Source organism: Lissotriton vulgaris, chromosome 4_1, assembly GCF_964263255.1.
Source record: "Lissotriton vulgaris chromosome 4_1, aLisVul1.2, whole genome shotgun sequence".
Classification (NCBI taxonomy): Eukaryota; Metazoa; Chordata; class Amphibia; order Caudata; family Salamandridae; genus Lissotriton; species Lissotriton vulgaris.
In genome coordinates, this window is record NC_141691.1 from 1,625,796,905 (window position 1) to 1,625,809,019 (window position 12,115).

Genomic DNA, 12,115 nt, shown 5'->3' on the forward strand with positions numbered 1-12,115 from the left:
TTGACAGTATGTTATCTATGTGGGTTTGTTGCAAGGCAATATCTTTAAATGCTTATATTATTAAGACTTGCTGAGGTAGTTAGTTATTTAAACTGAGAAAATATTAAGACTAACTCCGAAATATATGTATTCAAAGTTAAATGTTATTGCACGAACATGATTATATATAAGAAAAAACATGTTTTATCGGCACCATTTGGATTGTAATCTTTTTTAATATATATTCAACTCCACACGTGCTAGATAGTACAAAATTGTTATATTCGTTCAAATTATATTTAATTAGCTCCTTGAAAGTTGCCTAGATCGAAAAGAATAAAAATGTTTGTGAGTATAAAAATATATTTCCGTGGGAATATACTGAGGGATAAAACTACATCTCCCGACGTGCTCTGTTTCGAGGACGGCTCTGCGTAGCTGGTGACAGCGCAGGGTCGGGCAGCGAGGCAGCAGGAGATGGAGAGCGACCAGGGGGCTGCGGAGATGGCACCGGAGGGCGGCGGGCAGGACCCTGGTAGGGACCCCGTGGTCGGACACGCAGCCCTCGGAGGAAACGAGAAGCTCGTTCTGTATCACTGGACCCAGTCTTTCACCTCTCAGAAGGTAGGCAGCTGAAGAGAAAAGGTTTCAGCACCGGACAGCGCGTCGCGCCCTGACCAAAGCGCGCGTTGAAGGCAGCGCGCGGTGCCTGGCACCTGCCTGCACGCCTCCGAGGCACAAAGGGGTACAGGAGGGGCCATGCGAAGTGACTGATGAAACAGCTGTGCACGTCCATGCTGGCAGCCAGGCTTTGTAGCTGCAGCGCCCGCTTTCATCACCTATGTTCGAGGGCATGAGACCGTGAAACTGATGTGCAGTGTGCATGTAACGTGATGTGTGCATGGAACGTTACTCAGGCAGTCTGAATAACGCTACAGGCATGTTGCACACCACGGTACATGAACAGTGCACATCCGTTTGAGAGTATTCTGGGACATTCCAAATCGCCAGGACGATCAAAACCGAGATTCATGTCAATCCACTTCCGGAAGACAGGACATGCTGCGACCTACCACAAAGGACACCAGTGGCAGTTTTATTGCTGATACTTGCTGTGCCTCTGAGTGATTGACGGTGTCTCCTTCAGTGGCAATGATTTGAGAATGTATTTATCCTTTTTAGAAATCCCCTACAGCATGGGTACTCACAAACATTGTCCCAGGGGTCACACTGATGCTAGTGGCGGAGGGGTGTAGGGGAAGCGAAGCATGTATATCTACTGGCTGAACTCAATTGTGCCATGTGAAACCAGAAACCCTGGGATGAATCCCGGCTTCTCCACTTGACCAAATTGTGTGACCCTGGACAATTCTATTTTATTTTTCCTCTTTTTTTTTCTTTATCACATATAAGAGGACCTCGAAATACATGACTTTTGAATGGGTGCTGTACAAAACCATCTTCTGTGTTTGGATGTAATCACTAATGGCTTTGTTGTCAGTGGGGAGGAGGGGGGCATGAATGTTTCTAAATTCATGTTTGAAAACTATCACTTTAAAAAAATACTTCTGAATGCACTGCTATAATTTGATTTACTACGGTAAAATGGCTCCACAGATCAATAAAATACACTTTCTGAATTTTGAAAAGCCTATTGTATTTTACATCTTTTCTGTCTTTAAAAGTGAATATGTTCCTAACGTTAAGAGCCTAGTTACTTCCTTTTATTTAACTACAATTAACCTTTAAATACGTGCTTGGTCTATACTTAATATATTTTTTAATGTTAATGCTCAGTCGACTTAACAGCAGCCCAGTGCTGCTGCTGCTCAGGGGGTCGCATGTAAAGGTCAGGAGGGCCGCATGTGGCCCCGGGTCCTACTTTGAGTTGCACTGCTCTAGAGCAACACACATTGCATCCACTTTTAAACTCAGTCTCATGAAGTGATCTTTTCAATGGTAATACCTCATCGCAAATTTTGCATTTATTTTAGTAAGATTTAATTATTTTTCTGTGATCCGTTTACATTTGGCGTTTCTTAATAATGTATTCTTAATAATGTTGAAGCAGAAAGTCCTGCCCCTGTTTCTAATCCAGTGTAGGTTTGTGCATGACCCTATACAAACTGAACAAAACTTTTTCTGACATTAAGTTAACTCTTAATTTTTTAAAGGTGGAATCCGAGGTCCTTTGAGACGCATTGTTGGGGCTGTATCGGCCAGAAATGTGAAACCAGCTGACCATTAAAACATTAATGTATAATTCTCATATGCCTGTATATCAGTTTTTGTAGTGGCATTTGGTGACTGACGTTCACTGTCTCAAAAAGACACATTTTGCAGCCTAATATAGTTAAAAGAGCCAATCTGTGACGACATATACAGTTAATGCACAATCCAAACTGTAAAAACACATTTATATTTCAAAGTTACTTTATCGATATCTAATGGTGCAGATGTTTTGATCTCAGTTTGTACATTAGCAAATATATATTTTTGTTTGCTTGTTTTTTTGGCTGTGTTGAGAACCAAAATAACACATCCTCATTGAAAACAACATTCAAAATGTAGCACATACAGCACGCCCACTTTCACGCACAATCTCGGTCTTCTTATATCAGTAGTAAAATTATGTATATGGTATTTCTATAGCATAAACCTAGCCAAAAGGCACCAGAGCGCTGTACATGCATAAAGACAACACGTTCTAGGAAAGGAAGGTCAGTTGTGGATGGTTAATTCATTGTGATGTTCTTCAATGAGGTGAGTCTTAAACTCTTTCCTGAATTTGAGTAGCTTTGGGGTGGTCCTAATGTATCCTGGGTGCATAGTTGGAAAATGCCTGCTCTGTAGCCTTTTCAGGTTTTATGTCAACGATGCTGGCGCCTTGAGAGGAAGAGTTATGTATTAATTTTAATAAATGCCCCAGAGAACGTCGCTATGCAAAACACAGGACCTTGATGCTATGCTGGTGGAAGAAAGAGTTCTCCCTGTAAGCTGTTCTAGCAATAGAGAAAAAATGGAAGCCCTGTGTTGGAAGCACCCAAGACCTGCCTGTACTCGGCCCCCTGAAGCACACATAGTGGTTCCCGTGACACTCTCCTCTTGACTGCCAAAAGTAGTCCTATTTGGCCCCTCCACTAAACACTTAAGGCCCTTCATGATTACTCCTCCCCCAAGAGCCTTTCCCACTTACTTCTGCTATGGTGGTAGCTCTTGGCAACTTGTGGGCATCCATTGGATGCTGCCCATTGCCCACCCCTTGTAAAATGTAAAATGCTGTTCCTCACATTATGATGGCCGTCCCTGGCATCCATTGTAGAGTGGTGATTGTGTCAATATGGGGGTGGGGGGGGGGGGGAGGGCATTATTCCCATATTGTGTGAATCCATTACACAATGGGGGTAATTTGTGACATATTGGTGTCTTCCATGGCACCCTCACCTGCTGTAATGCTGGCCTTGTACTATTGTGATAATATTTAAATAATTGTGAACATGAATGCCATGGTGGAGTCCACCCTTGCACAATACTGTTCCAGGCTAACCTCAACTCCTAGCATATTCAGGACAGCCGTTGTGGTGCCAGGGCACAATAGTGAATCCTTCCCACACATTGAAGGGGAACAAGGTCGGAGAAGAACGAAAACAAAAAGCGCAACCCTGGTTGATAAAACAGCAAGCAACCAGCGAGAGAGTGATTTGGAAGTAGGGAATGTAAAGTTCCTGGCCCCGAGTTATCTCCTTCATTTAGCGACTTACAAATAAGTTGAGTAGATTAGGCAGCGCTACGTTTTATTGATTTTGATGCAACAATATCATTTTAATGGTCAATAGCATTATTGCGGTGCTATGAGTAAAATGTTCAAAATCAATCAAAGGAATGTTGTTCCTAATCTCGAACATCACACAAGTCTGCTTTCGGTTTGGCGCATACAAGTAAAAAGGCTGTGACAGCAATGCATTGCCTTGCACACAAACTCATTTCAAAATACCAAGAGTGAAGAGCTAATCCAGGAATGTCCTATTTTTCAGGTGCGCCTGGTCATTGCCGAGAAGGGACTGCACTGTGAAGAGCATGACGTGAGCCTACCTCTGAGTGAACACAACGAGCCTTGGTTTATGCGCCTGAACCCTTCAGGAGAAGTGCCTGTCTTCATCCACGGGGAGGATATCATCTGTGAAGCCACTCAGATCATCGACTATCTGGAAAGGACCTTCGTGGATGGTAATGTATGGATTCTATACATACACACGAGTATTTATCGACTAATCCCCAGCCTTGGGCCATGCCTACCTCACTAGTGCTGCCTGGTTTAAGCTAAATAAATGTCAGTTACCAAGCTATGATCTATATGATTGCGTGGTCCTTGGTAAGCATGACTTTGCTGTAGGTCAATTCATGCTTCGTAGGAGTAGTGTCATAGCACTACACCGTACAGTGGATGGGTTATGCCATTTTTACTCACCAAATCTTGTAGGAGAGCTCAGTGGAATAATATGTCAATTGCACAGACCTGTTTGTAAGATGAAGGCCACAGATCTGAACTCTGGCGGGTCCACTCAGCTTTTCACCCTTCTTTGATCTTTAACAAGCCAGTCACTGAGTTTTGTAATCACAACTGGTATTAGTGTCTAGAGTCCTGACAAAACATATAAATGTGCTCTGTGGGTGTATTATTCTTATATCATAAAGGTGATTTTGCAGCATACAATATATTGATGTCATAGATCAGTACATTTCCAAGCTGGTCATACAGCGGTTTAAATGCCTGCCCATTTATTCAAGCGTCCGGAGTTATGTGTACTTTGTGAATTTATGTGCATACATCAATCACACAACTCCTCTGATTGATTCACATTGTCTGCACATGCAAGCCCAGGCCACCTACACACGCTGCTACATCTCCCATCGAGCTGTGGCCACAAACCACCCCTCACACCCAGTAGAGTAGCAGGCCTTACCTGGTGCCAACACAGCACTTGACTTACAAATCCTGTCAATCCTAGCTCCATAAGCACAAGCAAGGGAGGACCTGCCAGCACAGATGGCTCAACTACCTTTAGTACTGCAAGAGTGGAACTGCAGTCTCTGTTGTCCCCTCTGGCCCCAATTATATTTCCGCCCATATACTCTTCTGCAGTCCAGCTTGCTGACAGCGAAATGACTATAAAAAGAGTGGGTTCAGAGGGGAAACAGGTGCATACGTGTAAAATGGCAAATGACTGGGAAGGAAGTGCTAGGAAAGGAGCCCCAACAGCCTCTGCTCTTTCCATTGCTTATGCTGTACCAGCAGGGCGTTGCCACCACTGGCTCCCCTGAGTCGCTGCGTCACTTCCGCTTTGTCTGCTCACAGCCGACTGTACCAGATCCGCCTCTCACACCACCATGGGAGGTTACTGAGGGCCCCAGCTGGCCGGCCCAGCTCTTGAAAGAGCCTGAAGTCAGGTAGAACTCGGGTTCACTCTAGACAGACTGAGTGGGTGAAAGTTACATTTCCAAATATCCATTTTATGAATTTCATTCTATAATACATCCAGACAAAGGTGGAGATTCTGAAAGTGTCTCTGCAATTCAAAACGGAAGGAAGGATTACAGGGCACACAGAATCTATGGAGATTGCATTCAGTGCGTGATACGAAAAGTTAACGCTGCTCAGCAGGGGGGTGCAGTGAATCTGAGTGTCATGGTGGAGGATAGATGCTGTGTTGAATCAGCCAGCTTTCAGAAGGTCTTTGAATTTGTTAGGGGTGGTGGACTGGTTATAGGATGGATGGCTCCCTGACACAGGGTTCGTAATGGAAGCAACTGCTGCAATAGGAATGCGAAGAGCCTGTAATGGTGCTAGAAAAGAAGCAAACAGTTAAATCGTTGAAGACTGGAATTCATAGCATGGGGAAAGCTGGTGGCACCTCAGGATAAAGTGGCTCTCAGGTGATTGTGGCAGTTTGTGGGTGATGTAGTGTGGATGCAAAACACTGTGCCAATTAGAGAAGGGAGTAAATAATGTTTTGCGGGATTGGTATCTTATTTTCAACAGAGGCAGAAGGAGAAACAACTGGCTGTTAGAATTGTTTGATATTTTTAGTTTTGCGTTTGCCGATTTTTATCTGTCGGTGGTGATGTGTCACCGTGTGACATTAGATTGTGGCAAAGGGCAAAGGTTAGTGGTGGACAGACACAGGGTTCCAAAATGTGTTGTCTTTCATGCAGTCAGATGTGAGTTATGCTCACTTGTTGACAGAACCAGTCATTACTGGAGTTCAGTTAAACACTCCCTCCAAGTGACAACTTGATTTTTGTTGTTGGTGACAAACAGCTCATCCATTTGTGAGATGTCAATGTTTACAAAGAGCACTAGCATTTCTTAATGCTTCAGAAATTGTTGCATAAGGCGTGTCATTAGCATCAACACACTACTAGACATGTGTTTGCTTCAGGAAATGCTGCCGCACCCTCAAACAAGCCCTTACAGTTATCCTTGCTGACGCTGAACAGATTTGCCAGCACTAAGATGACCACTATTTCAAAGCCGTTTTAATGTTGTACTTTTGCCTGTGTTTTATTTTGATTGCCCACCAGCTGCTGTATCCGCTAAAAGACCCACCTTGGAACGAGGGACACCTGGGTTCCAAACTGTTTCTCCCACAAGGACAAACAATGTGACACCTGGCAAAGTCACCCTAACTCCAACTCACTGTGCCTCAGTATCATCATCTATCAAAACTCCTAGAAGAAATTTAGTGTGAAATGTGGGTTACCCAAGTCACACTCTTACAACACCACACCGTGGTAAGAGCAGAACAGCTTTGTTTATTGGCTGATGTGTTTGTTCAGTGTCTTATGCCCTTGATGAAGACAACTACGTACAAAATGCATGCCACATTGAAGTCTCATTATTAATCGGCTCAGATGGTCACCTTTTGCTGTCTATAAAACGAGCACTAATGAGCTATAACCTCTATGGTATTGTGAGAAGCTGAAACAGCTTTGTGCGCTCCGTAAGAAGGCGTAAAAGTGGAGGCAATATTACGCTGAGGAAGATAAAAATGCTCTCAGACAGAGACAACTGCAATATAAAGAGCAAATCCTTAGGGCCAAGGCAGATTTCTATGCTAATTCTATCATTCAGGCGCCCAATGGGACTAGACCCCTATTCAAAATAGTTAAAGATCTCTCGTCCCCCACTTGCTTAGAAAATAAAATTGTAACGTCCCAAAAACTATGCAATGGCATTAACCTGCACTTTCAGGATAAGATTGCAAGTATTGTGAACACTTTGCAGGACAATGCCAACACTGCAAAACTTAATCCTGACCATCTGACTCAGTGCGAGCCGCTCTTGTCGGCCTATCTGGATAATTTCCAGACGTTAACTGATACGGCTTTTAACGACCTAGGTGATAAGGTCTCTTCCGGTTCTCCCCTGGATCCTTTTCCCCATACATTTTGGTAATCTCTAGGGCGTGGCACCTTTCCTTGGTTGAGGCAGATCTGCAACCAGTCCTTGGAAGAAGGTAAGGTCCCGGAATGTTGGAAATTAGCGGTGGTGTCCCCATTGATTAAAAAGCCTTCTTTGGACCCATCCGTACCGGCTAATTTCAGGCCCATCTCCCTCCTCCCATATCCGGTGAAGATTCTGGAGAAAGCAGTCAGCAGGACTGTATCCTGCTTTCTGGAGGAGAATCTTTTTCTGGATAAAGACCAATTTGGCTTCCATCCGGGGCATGGGACTGAGTCCGCTCTGACTACAATGATGGATAACTTACGTATGCAGGTCGACAGCGGGAATGTTACTATTCAAGTGCTTCTCGATATGTCGGCCGCTTTCGATATGGTAAACCATCTCCTGCTGATGGAACGGCTGAGGAGGTTGGGAGTGAGAGGCCGGGCACTGCATTGGCTTCAGTCCTATTTGGAGGGTCACCAGCAGGTAGTAACCCTTGCACCTTTCTCCTCTGCCAAATCCTCCGTTGCTCATGGGGTGCCGCAGGGTTCTGCAATAAGCCCTATTCTTTTTAATGTTTATTTGCAGCCCCTGTTCTCTATTATAAAATCTTTCGGAGTCAACTTAGTCAATTATGCCGACGATACGCAGCTGGCCTTTTCTTTGGAAGGGGACCACGCAATATCGATGGAGGTGTTCCAGCAATGTATGCGGCAGACGTCAGATTGGCTCAGAAGGAACTCCCTACAATTTAACAGTGGGAAGACGGAGCTGATGTTCTGCTCTGCAGGCAGGATATCTAGATCACTGACATGTGATTTTATACTCCTACCAGAGGATGATTCGCTCATCCCGGTTAGGAAAGTCCGTAATCTAGGGGTAATGTTCGACGCCGACCTTCAGATGGAATCACAGGCAAATAAAACTGCGAGTGTCTGCTTTGCCCTGATCCGCATGCTGCGCAAAATACTCCCTCTACTACCTAATGAGAATCGCACCTTGGTGGTAAGCAGTATTGTGGGCAGCAGGCTGGATTACTGCAATGCCCTCTATTTGGGTGCCCCTGGTTACATCTTTCAAGGCTTGAAAGAATCCAGTCTGCAGCAGCTAAATTGGCTCTAGGTAGGCCGCGGAGTTCTTCCTCTACCGCGGCGTTACGGGAGCTCCATTGGCTGCCTGTTAGGGAAAGGGTACAATTTAAAGCCCTGTGTATGGTCTTCCGCGCGGTGCACGAGCTTGGCCCGGTTCCCTTGCAGGAAAGGTTCGGATGGTATCTTCCCACAAGGCAGCTTCGCTCTTCCAGTACTGGCCTGCTGTCAATTCCTCGGTTTAAGAGGGCCAGGCTTGGAGGTAGGGCTTTCAGTAGGGTTGGCGCTTGTTTATGGAATGAGCTCCCTCAGAACCTTAGATTAGCAAGCTCTCTGTTAGAATTCCATAGGAATCTAAAGACCTGGCTCTATCCCACAATCTAGTCTGTGCTCTTCCCTTCTGTGGCGATCTGTTCTACTCTGGTCACGGCTTGTTCTCTGTTCTTAAGCGCCAGGATGCCCGTAGGGTGACAGTATGCGCTATATAAAAGCTAAAATCAATCAATCAATCTATTGGCACTCGGGTTGGAGTGGTAGGAGCTGTCCAGCCAATCAGAATGCGCCCTTAGTTATAGGTCCACTAGGGGAGCATCCCATGGCTGTCCACTCCCAGTCTGTCCCTCCAGTGTACTCGGGCTGAATCTTCCCAGTAGCACATTTCCTAGCAAATACACCGGCTAGACCTTTTAACTTTCCCAGAAGGAGCATAGCAGAGGCTGGAGAGTAACTCACCACAAACTCTCGGAACAATGGTTCCTCCGCCCTACTGTGCTCCTCTCGCTCTCTCTCTGCGGGAATCCCAGGGTGCTCCCTTTCCTCTGTTTCACTCTTTATTGATGCTCACATTCCACTGTCTGGCTTTTTCTCCCATTTGTTGGCTGATGGAGTCTGTGAGCTCTATCGCCACAAAGCAGTTAGAAACAATAAATACACATTGCTGTCTGTTTTGTTTCCTTAGTTTGATGTGGCTCCTTGGGCTTTCTCCTCTGTGATCCAAGGTACTGATAATGAGGACGTTGATGTGCTACACAACAATGACATGAATCACTTAAGATTCCTGTAAACCCCACCACAGCGCAATACAAAGTACCAATCATAATGCAACGCCGAGCAAGGCATTATGGGAAGGGCGTGGCCGGTTAGTAAATTCTAACAAGTGGGATGCACATCCGGTGGTTCCACCCATTTGCCATAAAAAACTTAATTCCAGCTCAAATCCTATGGCTGCATCATTCTCTCAAAGCCAAAATGTGTTCTGGTCAGACTCAAAACCAGTTCGTACTACCCTCAAACAAAAACCGCCCCACAAACTCAATAACATGACCTGATATCAACAGAGTGTTTACAATCAGTCTGCACGTTTTCCTCAGTACCATAAAGCCCTGAACACGTCATGTTGTCTCATGAAGACTTCACAGCTCAATGTGAGTAGAACCAGACGGCGGAAAGTGACAGCCTTTGCCCTATCCGGTTGGAGCAACATTTTATCTGTATTCAGATGATAAGCAGTTGATATTTTGCTCTTCCTTGATCTAATTCTGAAGTGACCTCAGAGCACTCTTGCATCCTGAAAAATACACTGTTATCTACACATAGATTGTGGAAGCCAGACAACATCTTGTGTCTAAATCAATCTAAAGTTGAAATTCTGTGGGGCCCTTCTTTCAGTAATTGAGGTGCCTCTTGCTGGCCGGAGTGCATGGGTTCCAACGCTCCCCCTTCTCAAGCTGTTTGTAATGTATATAGATGAGGCAGTCTCTTTAGAAGCCAAGGCCACAAACCTATGCACATTTGTTTTTTGCAGCTGCTGACCTTAAACAAGATTTTACCCATCATCTGTTCTCCTCTTCTTCACATTCTGGTTGTAATAGCTTTGGTGCAGCCCAGCATGGACTATGCAAATGCCATCTTCTTGGCTGCTCGAGAAAGAGTTCTAGACTGCCTCTAATTGGTGCAGGACCAGCATCCCCTCTGATTTCTTACTCTCCCAGACACGCTTTTATGACACATTTGCTTAGATCACTGCGTTGACTGCTGGCAAGGATTCATTTTAAAGCAATTAGTTTTATTCTTTAAATAGTCAATGCCAATTCGCCTACCTTTCTTTCCAAATATCTCAATTATTCACTGCCAGATTGGAATCTTAGATCAGCAAATCTTTTACTGCTCGATGTCACTTAAGTTCCACTTTCGGGAATCGTGCTTTTTCAGTCCCGGTTGCAAAGCAATGGAATTCACTTCCACATGCTGCCGTACTTGGTTCAGTTCAGACATCTTGTAAAAACTTGTGGGCATATGTACATGCCCCTATCGCCATGGGAATGTCACTTTTTGTGACGTTCCCGTGGTGATAGGACCCTTGCCTTATGTACAAGGCAGCGTTAAGCCACTTAATGTGACTTAACGCTGCCTTGTACATAAGGCACCCTTTCATGCTATGTTTAGAGTGAAAGCGGCGTGCAGTGGGTGTTTTGGTGGGTATTCCACCGCAACACCATTGTATTTGACGCTGCCCCTATGGACAAGGGTGGCATACATAGGAGGCAGCACCAACATTAAGACACAGAAAACCCTGGTAGTAAAGTTGGGAAACAAGGAGAAATTTATTATTTTTCCTCGTTTTTGCTTTTTTCAAGTGTGCTGCCTAGCACACATGGAAAATGCAAAATGTCATGGTTTGTTAACTCAGCGCCCTTCTGAAGAAACTCACAGCAGATCCCTCTGAACTTAAAAACTACCGTCCCATATCTCTCCTCCCATTCCCGGCCAAAGTTATCGAGAAAGCCGTCAACAGCCAGCTCGCCGCCTTCCTTGAATCCAACAACTCCCTTGATCCATCTCAATCCGGGTTTCAAGCCAAACACAGCACCGAAACCGCCCTCATTGCAGCGACCGACGACATCCGAACACTCCTGGACAATGGAGAAATAGTGGCCCTCATCCTACTCGACCTATCCGCCGCTTTCGACACAGTCTGCCACAGCACCCTTATACATCGCCTCAGAAACATCGGTATACAAGGAAAAGCCTTGAACTGGATCATCTCATTCCTCGCTGGGAGAACTCAAAGAGTCCGACTTCCCCCATTCACCTCTGAGGCCACTGAATAAGTATGGGCGGAAAATCCGTTCCGCTCGCGGATTTTGCGGATTTTCGGTAAATTCGCAATCCGCGAGATTTGCGAATTTCCCGCAAAATCCGCAAATCAGCGAGCAGCGGATTTTATGGCTTGCTCGCACTGTTCGGGTGAGTTTGCGGCTTCCCAGTTCAACTTCCCGCCCCGCGAATAAGCGCTAAATTGCAGAAATACGATCTTAGCAAAACTGAAACTACTTACCAGGTTCAAAAGTTCAAGCTCATCATTAGTAGCCATTTCCTGTAGTGCTTCCAGAGGGGCCCCTCCAGAGTTCAGTTGCCTACTTGCAACTATTATGTGACCCTGCTCTGACCCTCAGAATAGTTACACATATGCCACAAAGGTCCTGAATTACAGCTAAGGGAGACAAGCAGGAGCCAGGCTGGAAGTTCAAATCCAGTGACACATTACTCAGCCCCTAATTCATTATTGTCAGTTGGGGCAGGGCAGGTGTTGTAACTAATT

General features: G+C 45.2%; 1 protein-coding gene across 1 annotated transcript in view; it reads left to right on the forward strand.

Moving 5' to 3' along the window:
- The first annotated feature begins 433 nt into the window (after positions 1 to 433).
- GDAP1 (ganglioside induced differentiation associated protein 1) overlaps positions 434 to 12,115 on the forward strand; it is a 100,704-nt gene continuing 89,022 nt past the window's right edge. The window contains exons 1-2 of the mRNA XM_086966995.1: positions 434 to 603; positions 4,014 to 4,206. Coding sequence (XP_086823121.1) covers positions 457 to 603; positions 4,014 to 4,206 — 340 coding nt within the window. The 5' untranslated portion in view covers positions 434 to 456. The remainder of the gene's footprint in view (positions 604 to 4,013; positions 4,207 to 12,115) is intronic.